We start from the raw sequence: 23,863 nt of genomic DNA on the forward strand, positions 1-23,863 counted from the left end.
TTGAACTTGCATACACAGAAAAACATAAAAGCCAAGCTGTGTTTGACTGCTTGAAAGAGTTTAATGGTATCTTTAAAAGTGTACCATCATATCTTTAGCGACTAAAAGTATTATATGAAAGCAAAGCTGCAATAGGCAGTTGGGTAAATCAATATTTACTTACTGGTGTAGTGGGCCATCAACTGCTCTGTGTTGTTGTTTGTATTGAAGATACGCTATTTTCAGTGTCCAAACACTGAGACAGCCTTCTCTAAAGCCTGGGTGGCTAATAATGCACCTTGGTTTCTCGTCGGTGTCTTCTATCTGGTCAGTAGGTTGCAAACTGTCTATTTGTTCCATCACCTGCCAGATCTCTCTGCAGCATACACATTCATCTGCAGTGGGCATGCTTTCACAGCATTGACATGTACACCTGAATATTGTACATAACATATAAAAAAAAACAATATCTGCCGGACGTGTGAGGAACAGATGAAAAATTAAGATCGACATTTAGTGCAGGTCAAATTAAATAAAACAGAATTTACCATTCAGTATTGCCGACTCGAGTCTCGCCGGATGCGGAATCCGCTTCTCTTTCACAAGTGTCTGCCTCGTTGTTCGATTGCCGGGCAGGAGGCTCGTACTGATAAGGCAAGATGCCTTGAAGTGAAAGGCTAGCTGGTTCACTCTCTACTTCTGTAACTGAATCCAGATAACCCACCGAATCTGAGCTTGAATGATCGCTATCGCTGTCGCTGTCTGAAGTTGTTGCGTTGCTTGCCATTTTGACTGATTTTATCAAATGGCAATATTTGCCACGTGTGACGTCACCGCTCGTTCGGGAGTGATCGGGGGCGTACTCGGCAAATTTCGGAACCAACATCGTTTTTTAACGTATATGTCATTTAATTATGACCAAACTTTAAAACTTTTTTTTTTTTTTTATTCTGGTGATATCTAAACTACATGTTAAAAAAACACCTGTGTTAGATGCATTACATGGCCTTTAAAGTTACAGTGTTAGCAATGCTACTGAGCGCGGTTCCTTGTCAGATGGAATGTCATGAAAATGTAAGTACTGTAAGCATGCTTCTGTTATTTATTAGAGCAGTTAGCAATATTTTGGGAATCCATTGCGGTATGTTAGTGACTAGCTGGCAAACACCAGGGGATATGTATGATAATATGTGTGAGACTGTGTTGCTACCTTGCAACACAGCATAGCCTACACATTTAAAAGTGCATTCTTAAGTTTATACTATTATGTTAGGATGTGCTGTGAAAATATGTGGAGTCATGACAGAATAACCCTGTTAACATGTTTCTGTTATTGGTTGGAGCAGTTGGCAACATTTTAGGAATCCATTGCACATTATGCACGCTAGCTGGTGAACAACAGGGGATAATGTACAGATAGTAAGTCAATATTGCACAATATCCTTTTGTGTTTTGTTGCAGTTTTTCCCAATAGCTGTAATTTCTTATGTAAAGTGCTTTGACATGATTTCCTACAAAGGATACTTACTGCTGAAATTTGCTATATGAAAAGCTTGACTTGCAACTATGTCTTAGTTGCCTAAGACTTAGGCAACTGTTTTTTTATGCTAAAATGTAGCAATGCCACAATTAATAATATGTGGGTGCTCGGCTTATCAGTTAATACTTATTTTAAATGATCAGCTTTTGGTTTTGAGTCTTAATGCAAATTAATTATGTCTTCAAATGTTCCAATTGCTTTCTGATTGAATTTTAGCTTTACCCACAAGAGTAGCTTGTTGGTGGTTTTCTGGTTTGTGCTGAACAAAGTGAAAGATATGGCTTCAAAGCCTGAGGGGTAAGGAGTAAAGTTGCACTTGCTGTCAGCGCGTGACTAAAACCCTGCATGTCTGCTTTACACACAGCTATCAGATGATGGACATTAATGGTACACAGAATGAGATAGTCGGCATGACGCATAATTGAGTGTACAGGATAATACAGTGAGCAAGGTATGAGGCACGGCTGAAGAAGCTCACCAGTGGAAGCTGATAGTTAAGGCCTGTCTGAATACGCCTGCTGGTGAGTACTGAAAGATTCACCTGCAAGGTTCTCAGCCTCAAAACAAACGGGTCTTCGAAAAAGAAGAAGAGGTTTTGGGTTTCCTGCTGCCCTGTGGCACAGCGGAGTGAGACATGTTTACTTCCTCAAGCGACTGACTTTCTCAAGAGAATGTGATGTCAAGCTTTTTCTTGTTGTTGGGTGAAGCCTCTGCTTGGATATTTCTTCAGGCCAAGTTTGATGTGTGTTTTTCACTTCATAGTTATTCTATTTACTCAAACACTTTTGTGCATACAACAGGCCTTTGTTGTAGAAATTAATCTATGAGAAATAAAAATAAAATAAAAAATGAATTTTAGGGATGGATTTAGATTATTCTCAAAATAAATAAAACATTATTCTTCTAAACATCAACAAAAATATTAAAATATCTTTCTGCCGCTTATGCCTGGCACGAATAGTCCTCCATACTTTTTGGTTGTATTCAGGAAATAAATATAGTATATCCAGTTAGCTGCTGTTAAAACATATATAGTTTACCCAAAATACTTCCAGCATTGTGTGTTTTATGCAAATGTCTATTTTCATGTTACATAATAGGCAATATGCAGACAGGGAGTGCATCTTATTTGAAGTAAAAGTTATACCATCTGTGAATATAATCAATGATGTGTCTATCTCAGGGATATCATGTTCGCTTATTTTAGACTCTTTATCATGTAGTAGCATATGTGGGTTGAAACCACAGATACTCGCTTTCATGCTCCCATGCTGGCTCACAGCAAACACCTGTTTTTAGATGGTTCAATCTGAAAGACCAGTTGACGAAACTCTAGTCAGCTCTTACTCATTGTTCATCCAGTCAATTAAAAGACTGCATTTCCAGGAAATAAAGAGATAACAGCAAAGTGGGGGTTCATGACTGGGACATAGAGGTCACCATTACTGCCTACCATATAGTACAACACTACTCAATAGAGACCTTTGGGGGTTTTTCCCCTGGGACTAAAACCAGTTGGCCATTTTTGTACAATCCTACATCTGTCTTTGACTCAAGGCAGTAAAGGCACATGTCAAAGCATATGGTGTAATTGCACAATCATCATGACTTCTGCTTGCATAGAGCCCCTAGCTTTGGTTTTAAGTAAACTGCAAAGTCAATACACCACATGACTATCAAAGTACAATGCTCAATTTTCCAGCTGAAACTCATCTAAATCGAACAATGCGGTATGTTTATTTCAGCAAACTGTAAAAGCATTGTAATGCATTGACCACTTTACATAAACACAACTAAAGTTACGTCACGATGTGAAGAGTTCACAAGCTGGGGAAAGCCACTAATTGCTGCCAATGGCTATGGTATTTCATCTGTTACATTCAATATGTGGAATATTAAAGGGGCACATCAACAATTTTACAGATGAATATCAGTTTATATGTCACAATGTACTAATCTTACCCAATGAAAAAAGTTGTGTTGTGTATTTTGTGGTTCTGGAGGGAGCTTTTTTTAAGTCTGGAAAATACCCAAACCTGAAAAAAGTAACGTTGTTGACATCAACATCAGGGTAACAAAAAGCCTGCTTTATAAACTGGTGTTTGGTGGTTTATTAAAAGGGAGCATATATTTGGCAGAGGGGGTCTAGGGAGAGATCCTTATTGAGGTGCATTATGGGAATTGCAGGTACCACAGTTGCTGGAGTTTGCCCCAGGTCAGCATATCTCAGCCTCTACTGCGTGGATTTTTACTGTTTTCATTCCATTTTATCTCTCTCTGAAGTCCCTCGACTTTATGAAAGTGCAATACTTGATTGTTTTAAATATTAAATCTGCATTTATTTTATTTTCGTTTCACTCCTGGTTTAATAAAATGTCATAAGGGACTGGATACATTATCTAGATTATGTCATCTAATCCAAAGGCCTTTGTGTAACATCAGCTATTAATAAATCAATTTTGCCTTCATTGTAATCTCGTTCAAATTAGTGATGCAGGGCTGCCACATTCCAGATCAAGAAATGCAATTACATTTATTTTAAACCACTATCCAACATGCTTAGACTGGCCTAACACGTTGCTTATAGTATTTTTACTTTTTTACAGGCAAAAAGAGTAGGAGTTAAGTGACCTTCAACTAGCTGGATTTGTTTCCTAAGAATGTGGTCACACTGTTCACGATGCATTTACACCTGGCTGAGATACTATCATAATGCTAGCCAGATCTCCTCCAGATGTGGTCAAGCAGCGTGGTTTGGATCACAGTGTGTCCTGCATGCATTCACACCTTGCATTAGCATGTGTATCTCCTTATCCATACACAGATTGCATGTTATTGCCAAGCAAGTAAATGGGGTCATGTTAAGGAGGAATCTGATATTGATTTGTATTCTTTGAACTTTTTATTTATTCCAGAAATATATAACAAACATGGAGATTTACAGTCCACTCAAATCTACACGTTATTGTTCACATACACATACAAACATTACCCTTTTATTCCAAGTCTTGGCAAATTACACATAAATACAGACATTCATTTAAATTCTCTGATCTTTCCCTGAGTAGTCGGAACAGACAGGTATGCTTACAACTCGTATGTCACATCAAAGTATTTGTTTTGTCTTAATGCCATGCAACCAATCCTGAATGACAATATTCTATTTTGTTTTTCTCACTTTGTAGAAGTAGAATTGATTTGAGCATTAATGCTGGAGTGGGCAGATTTGTGGGCGCATCATTGGGGAAAGAAATATCCTAATTACCTTCCAGCACATTGTTATTTAGGTTGCATAAAGGTTGAATTTCTCCCAACCAGGCTTTAGAAAATCTTGCCTGTGATGGTAGACTTTGGCAAATCACAGGTCATTTCAGAGAACTAGTTCCTTTTGGCTGTTCTACAAATGCAGATTCAACAGTGGAATCTCCTTCAATCATTTTTCATTGATTCAATTGCCGCTTTAAAGGATACCAAAAAAAAGGAAAACAACATATCACAAAGAGAATATGACAATAAATGCAATGAATGTGTCAATATTGGCTAAGCTTTACAGAGATCTTGCTAATAGTATATAGAGAGCTTTGAGTAACAATATATCAAAGGGCTTTACACGCCAACAGGTTTGCAAAGAATCGGGATGATTTAAATACAACACCACTAACTGCAACACACCTTGAGGCTACTGTGCAACCATGGGACTGTTTTCAACTGGACAAACCACTAGATAATTTAGAAGGAACAGCATTGCAAATTCTAAGGAACATGTTTCTTGCACAAGGAAGTGAGCCCACAGCGTTGTTGTCACGCACGCTCAGGGGACTTATATCACATTAACATCACACTAGCTCATTTTAGATAAGCTGTTCACAGAAGCTGCTCACTGCATTCGGGTTCTAAGAAACTGTTTGCTTCATGCGTGCTGAAAAACATGATGAATTTAATCTTTTTGTGAGATAAATTAGATTATTTTCATGGTTTTCTTTAAAAAGAAATGTAAGCTTGGTACAGGGTTTGTACAGAAAACCACATACAAAAGATGGGTTCACACTTATATGCTCGGGAAAATTAAAATACTGTCTAATTTAAAAAGAAAAAGCTGTTAAAAATGTTGTATGGAAAATGAGTCAAAACGAATTTGGTTCATTTTAATTGATGAGGGATTGCAGAGGAAGGCCTCAACAAACTTGTTTCCCTTATTGCCTAACGTCTCAACTTCTGTGCTTGGAAAACATTAGCCAGAATGTGGCTTTTGCAATGTCTTTACATGTCTTTATATAAATGGTGGAGATCCCCCCCACGCACCCTAGAATGAAGTCCCACGCCTCTAGTATTGGACCCGGGGGTGGGGGTCTTTCTGGTTTTCAATTGTGAATACAGTGTGAAAATGAATGAGCTGTGCTTGTTCTATAGCAACAACAGAAGGTGTAGGAGAGAGAACAGAGGTGGGGAAGAGTACAAAAAGAGGGAGGAAAGTGAAAGTGCGGGGATGCATCTGCATGGGAGGGTTTTTTTGCTGTCTAGGTAAAATATCAATGGGTTCTGACAGTGGCGAACCGTGTCTATCACAACTGGACCTTCTGTAGACACACACACCCCCCGCCACATTCATCTAGATCCTCTGTCTCAAGCCAGTTAACTAGCGGGCCTTTTAGGGTACCCTGGAACCGAGGGAAACTCTGAAAGAATACGCCCATTGGCTACAAATCAATATATGATTGGTTGATCAAACTGTCAGTCCTAACGTACGCTCTCATTCAGTGCAACGGCCAGGGCATTCTATCAAGGATACCGAATACCTTGGTTGAAGGATATTCTACCCAGAGACCCAGAACAAGATCTGATTGGTTGCTTTCTTTTCTAACACAAAACCACTGAAATGCGTAGTGCATGGTCCGAGAAGGACAAATAAATCAACGTAACACTGTAATATTACAGATCAACAACACAGATACCATTCTCATTTATTCATTTTATATATTTGTTATTACATTTTATTCATATAATTAAATTGTTTGTTTTATCTGAGTGTTCCAGAGTATTCTCTGAATACCTTGAGGGCCCTGACGGTTCGTCACCGGGTTCTGATGATGGAGCAACACAGCATTTTATTGAGTTGCCGTAAGGCCATTTATTTAACTTGGATAGATAGATATTTTTCATCAACCACTCAACTCATGCAATGAATGGATGTATTAAAGAAGCCCTATTATGCCATTTGGGTTTTCCCTTCCCTGTACTGTGTTATAATGTTTTTTGTGCATGTAAATGGTCTGCAAAGGCTAAAATCCCGCCAGAGGGAGTTTCTCAGACAGAGGGTGAAAAGAGGTGCTGCAGCACAGGCAGTATGAGAAAAATAAAGACCTTGACCTATGAACATTAAAGCAGGAAACATGTCACAGTACAGGCACAAAATGTAAATATGAACATGACGATGAGCATATTAGGACTGCCTTTACCTATTTTAAAATTGCAAAATCCATGTTGGAAGTTATTGTGTTTATTCTTCTTTAGAACTGTGTAGTAACAGTAAATAGTTTTGGTTGTGCAAAACAAATATTTTGCAATACTGGATTTTGCATTCATTTTAGATGACCACTTGTTTGAAAAATATACCCTTTTAAGTGTATTGTGATATTTCCTGTTAACATGTGAATCATTAGTTAAATAAGATCACTCCCATGCATGTCTCTCTATGAGTTTTTCACAAACTACTACAAATATAAGGATGAGGAAATCACAGACAGGGACTTTTTGTTATAAATAAAAAAAAGTTTGATACAACACCTGTTGGCATTGCAGACTTTCACTAACCATTATACCACACTCATGAAATACCAAAGTACTCTTTGCTTCACACTTTCAAGGATATTTCAGAGAATGGCTGGGAGGTTTTAAAGTCACATTTATTATACTTATCATTATCTAAATGTGTGAGTAACTAATAAAGAGGAAGCAAACACCCTCTATTCAGCTGCATCAGCTACCTGGGGACATGGAAAATCCCTAACTCATGCATACTTTATTTTTCTGAGACAAGGAAATTGGGAGTTAATACTTATCTAGTAATCTGTGTTACACAAAAAAAAGAAAATATTAAAAAAAAGTCATGATTATGTTTCATCTAAAAGATATATTCACTGGGGTGGTAATGCGATAGGGAAAGGAACATGTGATATGTTTGCATTTTGTCACTGTATTAGTTACAATTTTAGCTTCCCTATGCAGGCTAGGTGAAAATCTTGTTGGCGTCTATTGCAGGTAAAAGGAAGCTGCTTATTTTAGAGAAAAGTAGCAAAAATAGTTAGCTATTATAACCATGTAACTGAAACTGTTACTGTTATTTGACATTATATAACAATGGAGCCAGGCACTTAACACGACTATAAAAGGTCATAAAAGCCATTTCCGCAGCAGGTATTTTGACTTGTCATTGGAGGGGAAGCACAGGTGTGACTAATGACAATAATGATGGCACCTTTCCATGTAATGTTCTAGTTAGCCATGTGGGTTATGGGTCAGCATGTACGGGGGGGTTTTATGGGACGCTTTTTATGGGACGCTTTTTATGGGACGCTTTTTATGGGACGCTTTTTATGGGACGCTTTTTGACAGCAGGAAAATTGTACTTAATAAAATGAATAATTCTCTCAAGGTATTGTGAAAGCTGGGTCTCTGTCACCCTTTTCAAGGCGGTTTGTCTTGTTTGTGTTTTTTGAAGCGTGTGTCACAATGGATACCTTGTCCTTTAACTGCAAACCAAATCTGCCTACAGGTACAAATAAAATACCCTGAACCTTACTGGGACACTTGGCAATAAAACGTCACGAGTCATCATGAAAGTACCCAATAGGCCCATTACAATGTACTTGCAGGTACTGTTTTGTAGCCCACTGTTTTATACAAACAGGACATTTTAAAAATGTATTATATATAATTATTTATTATATATTATATATCTGCAAATTCAAAAATATTTTTATTTTTCTCCAATATTCTGATAATACTTGCCAATAACTGGACGTGCACCTTTGATAAAGCTGACCTTATTTTTGCTTGAGTTTAATCAACATATTCATTTTAAAACTATGTTTTCTATTATTTATATTATTACTATTGCATTTAAGGGAAATAGCATGTTTATGTTGAAGCTAGTACCCCAAAGGGGTAGCTCATTGTAGCCAGCGCCATATAGACTGATCTATCCGATATATCTATTCTATCTATATGGCGCTGATTGTAGCCTTCTTACATTTTAGGCTACTGTTGAGAAGTTAAACATAAAGTAGACTTTATTTTTTAAAACATAAATGTGAAATGCATGTAATATTTACAACTGTCAGTGTCAAGTAGTCAAGCTATATAATTTTCTTTAAAATGAAGTGGGCGATAAAAGCATTAACAAAACCATTTCAGATACAGCGTGTGTTATATCACCATGGTAACGAAGCAGACCGCTGACACCGGATGTAGTTCCGTTACCATCAGTTCAACTTCCGGGGAAAACATTGTGCATGAAGTAAAAATCTGCTTGCAAATTCATTTGGCGAACTTTTCGGCCAACTTTACCTTGTAAAATGTCTCGAGGCTCGAGTGCAGGGTTTGATCGACACATCACCATCTTCTCTCCCGAAGGAAGGCTCTATCAAGTCGGTCAGTATGTGGATCTGTCCAGACAAAAGCCGGGTGACAAGCTCACTTGTTAGCTAGCTAGCTAAATGCTCTGTCATGGTTCGTGTAGCCTGGCTTCTAGCTGATAAATGACACCGCGCAAAAGTGAAAGTGTTATCAAATGGAAACATTAAAGTGGTGTTTGTTACTTGAAACCTGTTATTTGTACCTGTGTTTTACTCATGCTTCAATTGAACAAAAGGCGCAATTGACAATAGCTAGCTGGCTAGTATGCTAGTTAGCATGTTTAGCACTGCAGTCTAGGGAGCTGATTCATTGCGTTTACATGCCATTGAGTCAAATGTTAAGGGTGCTTTTAATTATTTTAAATATTTTATTTGGCTAAACTGTCTTAAACACATTAACCTTAGCATGTTTGTGTTTTAAGTATGGTGAGCGTTAGTTGGACTTAAAGGGAAAATCCAAATATATAAAATTCATATAAAATATGAACCAATAAGTTTTCTCTGCTGTTTGCAGCTAAGTTATAGCTTGTGAAACTGATCCTATATTGTGATAGGATATACTCTCCACATGTACAGGGCTTGTTGATGTGAAAAGTCAATGATTGTGTCATGCTGGCCAATCAGATGACACCTAACAGTCATTGTTGTACTGCTGAAAGGAAACTGCTGTGTGTGTTGGTGCATATAGACTTTAGTACAACATAATTGAACGCTGTGCTTGTTTTTATTAATCCATTACATTATTTCTGCTGATGTCAGATGATCATGCAACATCTAAGAAACCCTCTTTTGCTGTTAACCTGCAGAATATGCTTTCAAGGCCATAAACCAAGGTGGACTCACATCAGTAGCAATCAGGGGGAAGGACTGCGCAATCGTCGTAACACAGAAAAAAGTACCGGTGAGTTATTATCAGGTGCTTGATTTCACACGGTTGAAGCACTGTGAACATTCTAAACCGTGGTGAATAAAGTCTGCCAACACCCATACTGAGATTTAGATATATTCATTATAAAGCTCTTTACATCGGAAAGTATTGCATATTTTATGCAAGCTGGATATCCTTTATTTGTGAGCAAATGTATATCCTGTGTCCGTGATCAATATATCTATTGTCTAAGTGAAAAGCTCTGATGTACCAGAGTCTCTCTGCTGAAGTTAAACTACTCGTACATGTATTCACAATTTAAAGGTTTATTCGTCATATTTTAGTAATTAATTTAAATCATTTTCATTTACTTTGTTTTTATTGGCGGAAGATGAAAAAGCATGTATGTCTTTTTACATGTAATATTTCTATCTATTAATGTTTCTCCTTGTCTCAAACATCTTTTTGATGCATTAATGACACCAAATAATGAGGCAGCTGTCCCACATTTATTAATTTTAAACATTTTCTTTCTTGACAACAGGACAAGCTCCTGGATGCAGGCACAGTGACGCACCTTTTCAGAATAACAGACCATATTGGGTGCGTAATGTCCGGGATGACAGGTAAGAAAAATACGCTGTGTTGTGTTTTGAGAGGAGACACAACCAGAGATTATTTGATTGGTGCATGCATTTAACACTAAGTCAGGTTTTTGATTTATCATCATCAATCATAAAGGATTTCAACAAATCGGTGTCTATTTTAAATATTAAAGGTAGGAAAATTGGATTTTGGACAATTTTGGACCCATTTCAGCCTAAACACTTTGAAGCAAATCTGTTACTTTTCATATTTTGTGACCATTCGGAGTGTTGCCTGGTGTAAACTCGTCACAGTAATAGTAGGTTGGGGGCATGCCTTGCAGCAAGAAATGCTGTCGTTTTTCATTATACCGGGAAAATAATCTGTGAAATCCAGTTAAAACCCAATATATCTTTTGAAAATTGAAATTATTTTCATTTCAAATTGAAAGTGACGAGTGTTGCGGATCATTTCACATCATACTCAGTCACAACATTAACTGTTAAGAATGCTTCCTCTTTCCAAAGAACTCCTACCGTCAACATCAGCTTTCTGCGGATCTCATTTCAACATTGCAAATAGATTCTAGAAGTACCAACATGACTGAGTGACAGTTAAATGAGTGCTTTTAACTTATCGCCCACTTCTCCCACCTCCTCTATCTCCTCCAGCTGACAGCAGGTCCCAAGTCCAGCGAGCTCGCTATGAGGCCGCCAACTGGCAGTACAAGTACGGTTACGAAATTCCAGTGGACATGCTGTGCAAGAGACTCGCTGACATCTCACAAGTCTACACGCAGAACGCCGAGATGCGACCACTGGGCTGCTGTACGTATTATTCAAATTTAGAGGGGGTAAAGATGTGTTTTGGCAAATCTATAGGCGTAAAACTCTGACGCCAATTTCTGTCTCCTGCAGGTATGATCATGATCGGCATTGACGATGAGCACGGGCCCCAGGTTTACAAAAACGACCCCGCAGGCTACTACTGTGGCTTCAAGGCCACCGCCGCCGGAGTGAAGCAGACAGAAGCCACCAGCTTCCTGGAGAAGAAAGTAAAAAAGAAGCTGGACTGGACCTTTGAGCAAACTATTGAGGTGAGACTAAAGTCTTTAAAGGATGGTACACAGGTTGATAAGGGCGGAACATGGAAGTGAAAGTAATCTCAGAGGTGCTTTCCAGCTGCGGGTTCTAATTTTGCATTTATTTGAATGTTAAGCAAATTATTATTAGGATGTAAAATTATCTCATTGTTTTTTCCCTGCAGACCGCAATCTCTTGTCTGTCGACGGTTCTCTCCATCGACTTCAAGCCCTCCGAGCTGGAGGTGGGAGTTGTCACATTACAGGACCCCAAGTTCAGGTAAAAGACCAAAAATGCACAATGATTTATAAAAAAATTAAAATGTTATTGGAGTTATAATTATGATATGAAAACCAATCAACCAAAAGTTTTCCGTTATTACAGCTCACATTCAGCGTCTAAACTCTCAGGGAGACTGCTTTAGCAAACATAATTATACTGGAAAAATAAATGTGTAATTCTGCAACAGCATTATCATTTTCCACATATATACTTATTATTTGAGCAATACACATGAAAATGCTTTTAACCCATTTTTGCATTGACTATATTGGAATGAAATTGCAATGCAATATAAACAATTAATTACAATTAAATGAATGCATTTGACATTGAATTTTAAAGTTATACCCCAACGTACAGTGGACACTTCAGTTGTTAAAGCCAATTTGAAAATCAAGAATGGCCTTGTGTACAGTAATGTTAAATAAAAGTCAGTGAAGCCTAATTTTTTTAAATGTTGAATCATTCTTTCAGCACAATTTAAATGCAATTTTTATATTGCTTGCATAAATTGAAAATCCGGTAAAATTGTTTATATTACATTTTCAATTGAATATGCTCCATGGAAAAAATGTATAATAGCATTTTAATGGTTATTTAAATAACCACATACAGTGGGGCAAAAAATTATTTAGTCAGCCACCAATTGTGCAAGTTCTCCCACTTAAAAAGATGAGAGGCCTGTAATTTTCATCCTAGGTACACTTCAACTACGAGAGACAAAATGAGAAAAACAAAATTAGAAAATCACATTGTCTGATTTTTAAAGAATTTATTTGCAAATTATGGTGGAAAATAAGTATTTGGTCAATAACAAAAGTTCATCTCAATACTTTGTTATATACCCTTTGTTGGCAATGACAGAGGTCAAACGTTTTCTGTAAGTCTTCACAAGGTTTTCACACACTGTTGCTGGTATTTTGGCCCATTCCTCCATGCAGATCTCCTCCTAGAGCAGTGATGTTTTGGGGCTGTCGCTGGGCAACACGGACTTTCAACTCCCTCCAAAGATTTTCTATGGGGTTGAGATCTGGAGACTGGCTAGGCCACTCCAGGACCTTGAAATGCTTCTTACAAAGCCACTCCTTCGTTGCCCGGGCGGTGTGTTTGGGATCATTGTCATGCTGAAAGACCCAGCCACGTTTCATCTTCAATGCCCTTGCTGATGGAAGGAGGTTGTCACTCAAAATCTCACGATACATGGCCCCATTCATTCTTTCCTTTACACGGATCAGTCGTCCTGGTCCCTTTGCAGAAAAACAGCCCCAAAGCATGATGTTTCCACCCCCATGTTTCACAGTAGGTATGGTGTTCTTTGGATGCAACTCAGCATTCTTTCTCCTCCAAACACGTCTAGTTGAGTTTTTACCAAAAAGTTCTATTTTGGTTTCATCTGACCATATTCTCCCAATCCAGAACAGGATTGGGAGAATGTCATATGGTCAGATGAAACCAAAATAGAACTTTTTGGTAAAAACTCAACTAGACGTGTTTCGACGAGAAAGAATGCTGAGTTGCATTCAAAGAAAACCATACCTACTGTGAAACATGGGGGTGGAAACATCATGCTTTGGGGCTGTTTTTCTGCAAAGGGACCAGGACGACTGATCCGTGTAAAGGAAAGAATGAATGGGGCCATGTATCGTGAGATTTTGAGTGACAACCTCCTTCCATCAGCAAGGGCATTGAAGATGAAACGTGGCTGGGTCTTTCAGCATGACAATGATCCCAAACACACCGCCCGGGCAATGAAGGAGTGGCTTCGTAAGAAGCATTTCAAGGTCCTGGAGTGGCCTAGTCAGTCTCCAGATCTCAACCCCATAGAAAATCTTTGGAGGTAGTTGAAAGTCCGTGTTGCCCAGCGACAGCCCCAAAACATCACTGCTCTAGAGGAGATCTGCATGGAGGAATGGGCCAAAATACCAGCAACAGTGTGTGAAAACCTTGTGAAGACTTACAGAAAACGTTTGACCTCTGTCATTGCCAACAAAGGGTATATAACAAAATGTTGAGATGAACTTTTGTTATTGACCAAATACTTATTTTCCACCATAAATTCTTTAAGAATCAGACAATGGGATTTTCTGGATTTTTTTTTTTCTCATTTTGTCTCTCATAGTTGAGGGATACCTAGGATGAAAATTACAGGCCTCTCTCATCCTTTTTAAGTGGGAGAACTTGCACAATTGGTGGCTGACTAAATACTTTTTTGCCCCACTGTATATGCTATTGGGAAACTACATTTTTCATTTTTTTACTTTAATCAATTATTTTTTATTATCGATCGATCTGCCATTTATTCCCCTTTAATTATATTATTACTTGTAAGTATTAGTTACGTTTGTTGTAAATTACTGTTTTGTAAATTACAATAAATATGCATTTTACCAGGTGAAAGAAAAAATAATTGTTTGCTTTATAACTGTAAACGCAGATTTTAACTACCAACAGCATAAGTGGGTGTACTCAAATCGCCCCATTATTAAATCAACCCTTCAACAATCCGGATACTATCATTGATGCCAAGAAAAGCATTAAACACCCCTTTTCTGACAGTCATTTAACTCCTTAATTCATGTTGCTAATTGTGGTTGAAATACATGTTTGATATCAGAATCATGCCCCTGTGTGTTTCTGTAGGATTCTGACGGAGGGGGAGGTGGACGTCCACCTGATGGCTTTGGCCGAGCGGGACTGAGCGAGCAGAGACATGTCCCCTGTTGGCTTAAGTTAGAGCATGATGGGATATACAGTTCCCAGGTGGAGGCTATCTTTGTTTGCTGTACATTTACCCCCACTGTTTCATTCAACAATAAAAAAAAAAGTTTTTCGAGTAACCATTGTCTTTGTATTCCTACTTGTTTTGCACACAGAGCTGTTTGCATTTCATGTCAAAGTAAATATGAGTATGTTAGATGTTAAACTCCTGAGCTTTGTTTTAATGTATCAAGTAGTCGTTTACTGGAACATGAGATTGTGCAGACTTTACCTCTGAGCTTCCTGTTGTGGCTCTGCACAAGAATCACATGACATGCCGAGGTGCTGTGGAGAGGTTATTTTACTACACAGTGATGTAGACCTGATTTGACCTAATTGTGTCTACATTTTTGCTTTTATTACGCAGATGTCGCTTGTCAGAAATAGCATACTTCAACCCCCCACCGGATGTATCATACGAGTAGTTTCTCTTTTGCTAAGGGAAAATGTTTTCCCCCTCTAACTGGTTTTGACCAAGCTGACATTTGGTGAGTGTCAGGGGGGGAACTGGCTGAGTATTCTAGTCAATGACCCCTTCCAGCTCAGCATTTTAAAGGATTTGTCATCAACATGTGACTAGAACTGATGATCACACATTTTCACCCACATTTGGACTAATTCCAATCTCTATTAGTAGCTTTTTCTTAAATCAGAAATTCAGTTAAAATAGTTGTCATTTTCTTAAAATTGTTTAAAGTCTCCTAGGTATTTTCCCCTTGTCCTTAATTAACTTTAAAAAGTCCTTGGAATCCCCCCCTGCAGTCCTCAGGTCTACAACCTGGTTAATGTTTACAACCATGAAGACAATTACAGGCTGTAGACAGTACGCACTGCTATTAAACCTAATCACTCGGGGACATTTTGGGATAAGCGCTGGCTCCAGTTTAACTTAGTGTGAATTAGAGCTTGTTCCTGGTTATAGTTATGGTAATTTCAGAAAACTTCCCCAGCTATCATGTGCAGACTGGGACATCTTGTACTACCCTGCAAAGTTTCCTGGTGGTTGTGACACAGCAGTTATATATCTGGCTAATTTCCCATCTCTGTAAAAGACACTTCCTACTCACTAAAGTTCCTGTGTACTTTTTTAGCAAGTTCCGACTGCTATTCAGCGGTAAGGGTGGAATATTTAAGCACATTATGTTCCTCTTATGCCGCCCAGGGACTTTCAACGTGCTGACTCAGACACAGTGACCTCGCCCCAACAAGGAAATCCCAGACTGTTTCAAAGTGTGAATGTTCTGTGTCTTTCTCAAGTCTGGGTGATGACTCTTATCTCCGTCACTTTTGTGCAAGGGAGAAATTGTACTTATTTTTGACAATGTGGAAAGCCCGTGGAAGGAAATCAAACCAGACATAGCTGTTTATATTCATAAAATTATTTTTTTTATTCGGAACATTTTCTTGTAAATAGTGTTTAAATTCACACAACATTATGTACAGGTACAAAAATAATATCTCTGTATTTACAATATATTACACACGTCTTGTCTGGAATATACACATTTGTATATATTTATACAGTAAGAAAAATATGGAGGACGTGGTCGCGCTGTGTTTTGGGCGCAGATCGTTCTGCGATCCGGACCGGGCTCGACCGGACCAATCGTTCGCCGTCTCCATCCATGTTCTTTTGATCCCGGGACCAGGCTTTTTGGATATGGGCCTGGACGGGGAGTTGATTTGTCCCTCGTTTTTTTGGGGGAGGGGGTGGTGGCGTGGCTGGGTGACCCAGTAGCAGCTTCACTTGTGGTTCTCACCACTGATCGGACGGGAAGTTTACTTTCCAAACTTTATGTCATCGTACAACTGTGGGAAAGAAAAAAAAAAGACGTTAGGAACCCATTCTGTTGAAGACAACATTATATGAAATCTTCAGGTGGTATATCCTCTGAGGAGCCTGATTCAGAAACGTACCTCATCTTCCGATGTGTCCAGATCCTCCATATCGCTCGCTTCTGATTCACTTTCGGGCAGTTCCCTCAAGTATTGTGCCGTTTTCTCGTAAAGCTGGCTGCGGATCTCTTCGTTGTGGCGCCCATATGTGAGGTGGTAGGGTGTGAAACCTCCGTAGTTTAAGCAGTTAACATCGGCGCCGAGTTCAAGGAGGCGGCGGACCAGAGCGGGGTTCTGGAGATCCACCGCCAAGTGAAGCGACGTACGACCACTGCATTGTTCCTGAAAGAAACAACAGAGAAAAAAAGTTAGATTTCTTGTGCTTCTTTGTGAGTTTTTCCTGAAGAAAACCATCTTCAAAACTTGCTTCCTTTAGTGTTAATGAAACCTACCTGTGCGTTAATATCTGCTCCCAGCTGAACAAGGCTTTCAACCAATGAAATGTAGCCGTTAATGGACGCCATGTGGAGACAGTTATGTCCTGTGAAGAGGAGAGAACATTTCGTTAACCAATTCAAGAACTGCTTAAGTGAAAAATTATAAATGTGTCTTTAAGGGTTCTATTTGAACTTACCATTGTAGTTGGGGAAGGAAACCATGGAGGCGATTTGGCGTTGGCAGTTCTGTGTGATGACCCCGAAGCAGGCGAGAGAGCCCCTCTTGCAGGCGATGTGCAGCGCCGTGTTGCCGCTGTCGTCGGCCACACACGGGTCACATCCGGCCTTCAGGAGCCGCTCCACTAACTGAGGCTGCTCGGTGATCACTGCCAGGTGGAGAGCAGTCTGCAGAAATCACATTTACAAGTTAGGTTTCATCATTATCTTGACTTTAAAAAAGGGAATGTGTGTGTGTGTGATAAGGAGTGTTTGTGTTCAGCTGGTAATCAATCATTTTGAATTTACCTGTCTCTGGTGGTTCTGTGCTTTGAGGAAGGGGTGATTGTGAGACAGCTTGATAATCTGATACGCATGTTCTGTGGATTCATGAATGATGGCCAAGTGAAGAAGCCTGTGGGTACAGAACAAAAGAGAGATTGGTTAGTTAAAATAGTACATTTTATAAAATAAAATCAAGAAATGTACGCTCAGAGGAAGTGGTTTCAGCCAAATGAGAAAGAACAAAGTGCCAGCAGTGGATGGTTTCGCAAGAATGGAGTTTTGTCGGGTTATTTCCACCAGTTGTGGCTTGAAACATCTGATGCTTTATCAGTTCCTGGCAGAGCGCCAGGGACTTTCCTGAACGCGCACAGCGGACTTTAGCACCGCCCAGACTTCACTCTCAGCCAAAGAACACACACACACACACACACACACACACACACACACACACACACACACACACACACACACACACACACACACACACACACACACACGCACACGCACACACACGCACAGGGTACGCGCTTTGCTGCATACACTTTTAAAGGCCTCTAATTTTTGTGCAACTTTCGAGAATTTCATGCTTCCTTTTGCAGCTTTTCCAATGCATGAAGTTTAAACTGCTGCGTTCGATTGCAAAACTCTGACTTTATGTAAGCACAGAGAAGAAATGCGTACTTGCATAATTAATAATCTACAGAAAAAAGAACTTACGTGTCACCATCCTCGGTCACTGCAGTTCTCCACGGCTCGTATTCCTGTTGGATCTCCTCGCTTGTGTGTACAGACATCCCCTGGAAGTCGCTCACCAGCTCGTCCTCCTTCATGGAATCCAGGCCGCTGTCAAAACGGTCCTCCTGGCACGGCAGCATTTTGCCGTGCTTGGGCTCCGTGTTGTCGAAGTTATAATCCATTTGGTTGTGGTTCAAAACTCTGTGAATGTCCATGTTTACTTTGCGACTGTCAGAAGACACAGCTCCGTTATGTCCAAAGGTCAGGGAAGAGTGGTGCCGCTGAAGGAGGCGCACTCGGTTTTGTGCAATTCGGTCGGGGCGGGGCTTCAGTGGGGATTTCCAATTGACTTATCTTAGAAAAAGCAAGGGAAATCACACAGGGCTTGTGCTTTTGTAAGAAAAATCCCCCCCTAAAGACTCAGAATGAAAACCTGTAGTTTCCTATTAGACACCATTTTCACCTGTGATGTAGGTTAGGGGACATGTCGTTTTTTGTGCCAATGAATGATACACCATGGGTATGAATGAGAGGGAGACAGCCCCTAAAAGGTTCTTCAAGAATTCCCTCCTGCGTTGGGGGAATTATCTAATTTAGGTGGCTAACCAAATTAGAATTACTTTTTAAATATAGTTTCCATTGACTTACTTTTGGCCTGATTTGGCTAATTTAAACTTGTTTTAAAAAGAGAAAAGTTTCCAATAGTAAATTCAGTTCACTATTTACACTGAATATGAACTATGGCCCACTATTTACCACATTGGGTTAAAATATAACTGTGGCTGTCCTAACAAAATAAAATAAACTTTACTTGTAAAGCATATTTATATGTAACTACAGTCTCATATCACTAAATGTAAGCAATACATGTTATTTAACTAAAATGTTGGCCTTTGTTATTTTCATTCTTTGTCACCATTAAATACTTTTACAGTCTCCAAAGGCATGAAAAGCTTTTTTATTTTATGTTTTATTTCCTTCAATTCAATGTATTGTATGATTGTGCAATCATACAATACAGTCAACACAAGCATCAGCATCTTCATATTTATTTACATTTGATAAAAAGTAAATATATTAAAAAATAAAGGGGTCATTTACAAACTGTAAGTCAACTTAAATGAATACATTGAAAACATGAATACAATTATTTTAAATAAGGATAAAATAAGTTAACGGGCATTGTTTTTTTATCAGTCTCTTAGATTAGTAAGAAAAGCATGACATAATTGGGGTGATTTTGGAACATGCAACCAAATAATATCATTATTATAATTAGATATGGCACATAACAGCGTCCCTTTGTCCTGAGGCAAATTATGTTCTAACAGAAAATATGTGACCTGTATATGAATAGGATTTGCATAAATGACAATAGTGCATGTGGTGAAAACACAATATAATTCACACAACATGGTAAGAGAAAGAAAGCTGCCAGTATTTCAAAACTTGTGTCTGCACACTTGAATGTGAATTTACGCATCACATGGAGAAGAGGGGGAATAATCTATGTTTCCTCGTGGAGACTACCTTATGAAACCAACACTGCATGTTCCACAATACAATGTTCTGGATTTACCCGTCTAGCATTGCACATCATAAATAACACCCTCATGGAGATTAATCTCTGCACAAAAATCCCGGAAAAAACTTTTTTATTGAGAAAATGCATGAGATTTGATAGGAATTTTCAATATGTTCCTGTTTTAACGGTGACTTTCCTTATTCCTGTTACCTAATTTGCATTTTGTCCTAGTTGCTTTGAGGCAAGTCTTAAGGAGGAATTTCCTTTCTGTTGCACAACATTATAGCAAAGTGCGTGACAGAGCTACCTGTCTGTGCTGCCCTGACATTTAAAATAAAAAAACTCCCAGGATTGCTTTTGTTTACATAGTAAAGGTAGGCTTGGTGATTACATAGCAACGGTATCCAAGAGCAGTGCCATATTCACACCTCTATGGGCGATACCCGGGCAAATACACTCCCAGTATGTCTATGATGTCATGTGATGTCACTTCAAATGCAGCCCACTTATCTCTATGCCCATGAATGCGTCACATCAGACTGATTTGTTGAATTCCAAACGTACTTTAATCTGAGGCAAGGAGGCATCTTAGTACAAACTGTTCCTTTATTTTATCTTGTTGCTAAGATTGCGTGCTTGTGTGTATATGGCCAGATATTTACCCCCCACAGGAAATACTGGGACTTCCACTTAACATCCTTGAGATTTTCTTTTTTGTGCAAGTCTTCATGTCTGCACTTGACTTGTGTTTACAGCAAGTTGCTATGGACAACAACTGCTGAGAAACCAGTTCAGTGTCAAGTGCTGTACATTGCCCTCTGTCTGTGTGATGGAAAAGTACCACTTATCTGCGTCAGTGTTAGCCTCAGGCGGCATTACACCCTGTTGGTGAAGTGCTAAAGTCATGAAGCTCTCCCTTTTACTGTATTGATCAGCTAACACCAACTTCACCCTCATTTGGGATCTAAGGCTGTTATGCTTTGCTGGTACACTGCCAGTTTATTAACAAGGAAAAACTATGCCATCTAACACAACAGATCTTTAATCAAGAGGGTTATGTTAAGTTTTCTGTTCAGACATTTAGTGTTGATTCAAATGTATGACGACTTTGGAGTTTGTAGCCAGTGTTGTTGGTCAATTGTATGATGTTCCTACGTCCACCCTCATTGAAATAAACTGAGGAAATATCCTTACTAATCCCCTCAGCTTAATGCAACGGCAGCCTAAGTAAGTGACCATTATTTGAATAAACAAAAACAAATCAAAAAATTGAACATTATAGCCATAATGAGTATGATTTGATACAGAGCTGTTGTATTAGACTGAATCGTTGCATTCGGTTGGATATTTTTTACCTGTACACAATAAACTGCTAACTGAATTCATAATAAAAACCAACCAAATAACATAATGACATTATTTGTTTTAGGGAAGTAAATGGCATTTCAGTTTTTTTTTATTATTTAGCAAGGGTTTATCATCAGGTTAACATACTGATGATGAGGATGTAAAGCAAAGCATTAATAATACTTAAATGACATCATGGTTAAATTGTTAAACTGAAACACTTGTAATTTCTGGAAGGCACTTACACTTTTCAGGGAATAGTTTGACAGTTTTGGACATAATATGCTTATTCACTTTTGTCGAGAACTAGATTAGAAGATTGATATACTGTAGCCTAATTATGGAGCTACAGCCTGGAGACAATTAGCTTAGCCTAGCATTAAAATAGTAGGCCTACGCAGGGTGACACAGCTAGCCTGGCTCTGTGAATGGGAAGAAAGAATACAAGCACCATATATCACATATCTACTTTGTTTAACTTTCAATATGAACAGAATATGTGATCTTGTGAAGTATGAAGGCATATTGTTAAACTACTAAAAGAGTTCAGCCAGCTGTTTCTGCCTGGTTACAGTTTTCAGCTGCTAAGTTTTCAGCCACCTCCATCTAGCCTATATTCATATCCAATTAGCATACTGATTTCACTTGTGCCTTTTTGAGTAAAGATTAAACCATTAGTGATATAATGTATTACTGGGGTTTAAGAAGTGCTGGTATGTGTATTATTATTGTAATTATTTTACAGAGCTGGATAGCTTTTTTTCACTGCTTTCGGTTTCTAAGCTATCATAGCTTCCTAGCTCTAATTTCTTCATTATCATGCAAGCCTGTATCTTACTTGTCCCTTTTTGTACCGACCAAACTAAAGTTTTTGCAATGTTACATAGAGGGCTGATAACGTTAGCCGTTTCCACATGCTTCCAGTCTTTAAACTACTAGCACCCTGTCTCTGACATGACTAGCATACAGACAATAGATATTGATTTTATCATCAAGTGAAAGGAAAGCACATTTTAACATAGAACTATCTTTCTAAAATTCTCCCTTAAATTATATATCTTTTGTTTAGACACATGTTAAAGGGTCACACACTGTGTAAGGCACACATTCAGGTGATAACATTTTAAATCTGTAATTTAAAGGTCAGCAGTTTGTATTCTTGATCTGCTTACGACTCAGCTGTCTAAATATAGCTTCAGGTTCCCAGATGTCCCCGTGTCATTCATGACTACTTCCCTCCTGTTACAGAAGGAAGCGATAACTCCATTGTTACAGTAATCACTCAATGCACACCAAGATTTTACACAAACTTCAACCACTATGTTTTCACTACGTGTGGCTTGGTGAAATAATGTGTATTTTACTATGACATGTTCACACATTGCTGTTTCCTATGGTTTGCATTAAATAATGGGTAGGCATGCTTGCTGTTTGAGGATATGAGTCAGGTCTATTTGTCAGAGGGATTTTCACCACAGCCATACTTTATGAAAAGATAACAGTTAATGTGATTGTTATCTGGTATAATTATATTAGCATGCCTTTTAATTCGCATTTGTTCTGCTTTACATGAGGAGATGACATGAATGAAAGTCATAGTGTGTGTGCCCTTTATTTTTGTGACCTAGTCCCATGGTCTCATTCAATATGTAGCATGGATAAAAGTACAAGGAAGGCCATTAATAAAGTGTGTTTCCAAGAACAAACACAAAACTCTGTACAAATAAAATAGCTGTTCCCTTTCAATGGCATTCAATGTTTTTGCGATTTTGTGGTGGGAAAATTGTGTTTCAAAATTGTCCTTTTGCCAAAGCTTGATTGAAACTTTCAAACTGAGGTGAGGTCCTCCCCTTCGTTGCCTCGGTTTCACGCTGAATGTGCAAATGCATATTATTTCGGGTAAACGTAGGTGTTTTTCTGAGCAGGGGTAATACCTTTATTTCTCTCCCCAGGCATTCCCATGGTGTTATACACACAAACACACCTACACAAAGGCACACACGGATTATGTGTTTGCAATATGATCTGTTTTCCTACTGCCACCAGGTATTTCTCATGGTCACTAAGGTTTAGGATTTTTGGTTAAGTCTTATAGTAGCATGAAAAACACTAACGGGTTGGTTCATCTAAACTATAATAAGAGCATATTTCAAACCTTGTTTAATCTATACATATCTTTTTTTGTAAAAGTCTGACATTCCGGAGTTTCTTTGAATGAATAGTTTGAGTTTTTGGAGGGAAATTCTCTTGTTTACATCCTTAAAGCTATACAAAAATGGCAATGATACTCTCAGGCTTAGCATAGCAAAAAGACTGGAAACAGAGGGGAAGAGCTACCTGGCTCGGTCCAATTCAACAAAGGTGTTAAAAAGCTTGAAAATATGTGGTTTTATTGCGATAGCGACAAAGAGCAAGACAGTCAAGAAATAGTTCCAGCACTTCTGTACTCTTCTTGAAACCAGAACTTGACATTCAAATCAAAATCAAAATGAAGTTGATAATAAAATGTTGAGCCACAAGGGATGCAGGATCTTTGTCAGGCTCTGCACATACAAAGAGCTCTGTAATAATAATAATAATAGATTTTATTTTTAGGCGCCTTTCATGACACCCAAGGACACCATACAATTTGTTAAACAAAAAGAGAAAACGCTAATAGGCAACAGAACATGATAAAAACACAAACAGGAAATCATAGAGGAGACAATCAAGTGGACACAAATGAAACATAATGGGGAGCACGACAGTGAGTAAG

The 23,863-nt window shown here is 38.6% G+C and overlaps 2 protein-coding genes across 2 annotated transcripts; one reads left to right on the plus strand and one right to left on the minus strand.

Annotated features, from left to right (window-relative positions):
* Positions 1-8,982: 8,982 nt before the first annotated feature.
* LOC104952421 (proteasome 20S subunit alpha 6) lies at positions 8,983-14,807 on the plus strand. Its single transcript, XM_010779236.1, has 7 exons — positions 8,983-9,169; positions 9,960-10,054; positions 10,566-10,647; positions 11,278-11,433; positions 11,524-11,702; positions 11,873-11,967; positions 14,611-14,807. The coding sequence occupies exons 1-7, from the start codon at positions 9,094-9,096 to the stop codon at positions 14,666-14,668; spliced, it is 741 nt and encodes a 246-aa protein (XP_010777538.1). The 5' UTR covers positions 8,983-9,093; the 3' UTR covers positions 14,669-14,807.
* A 1,281-nt stretch (positions 14,808-16,088) lies between these two features.
* On the minus strand, positions 16,089-18,519 carry LOC104952422 (NF-kappa-B inhibitor alpha-like). Its single transcript, XM_010779237.1, has 6 exons — positions 18,219-18,519; positions 17,526-17,631; positions 17,198-17,405; positions 17,016-17,104; positions 16,645-16,905; positions 16,089-16,536 (listed from the first exon to the last, which is right to left on the minus strand). The coding sequence occupies exons 1-6, from the start codon at positions 18,449-18,451 to the stop codon at positions 16,507-16,509; spliced, it is 927 nt and encodes a 308-aa protein (XP_010777539.1). The 5' UTR covers positions 18,452-18,519; the 3' UTR covers positions 16,089-16,506.
* Between the last annotated feature and the right edge of the window lie 5,344 nt (positions 18,520-23,863).

This window comes from Notothenia coriiceps, unplaced genomic scaffold, assembly GCF_000735185.1.
Source record: "Notothenia coriiceps isolate Sejong01 unplaced genomic scaffold, NC01 NC01_scaffold00020009, whole genome shotgun sequence".
Lineage (NCBI taxonomy): Eukaryota > Metazoa > Chordata > Actinopteri > Perciformes > Nototheniidae > Notothenia > Notothenia coriiceps.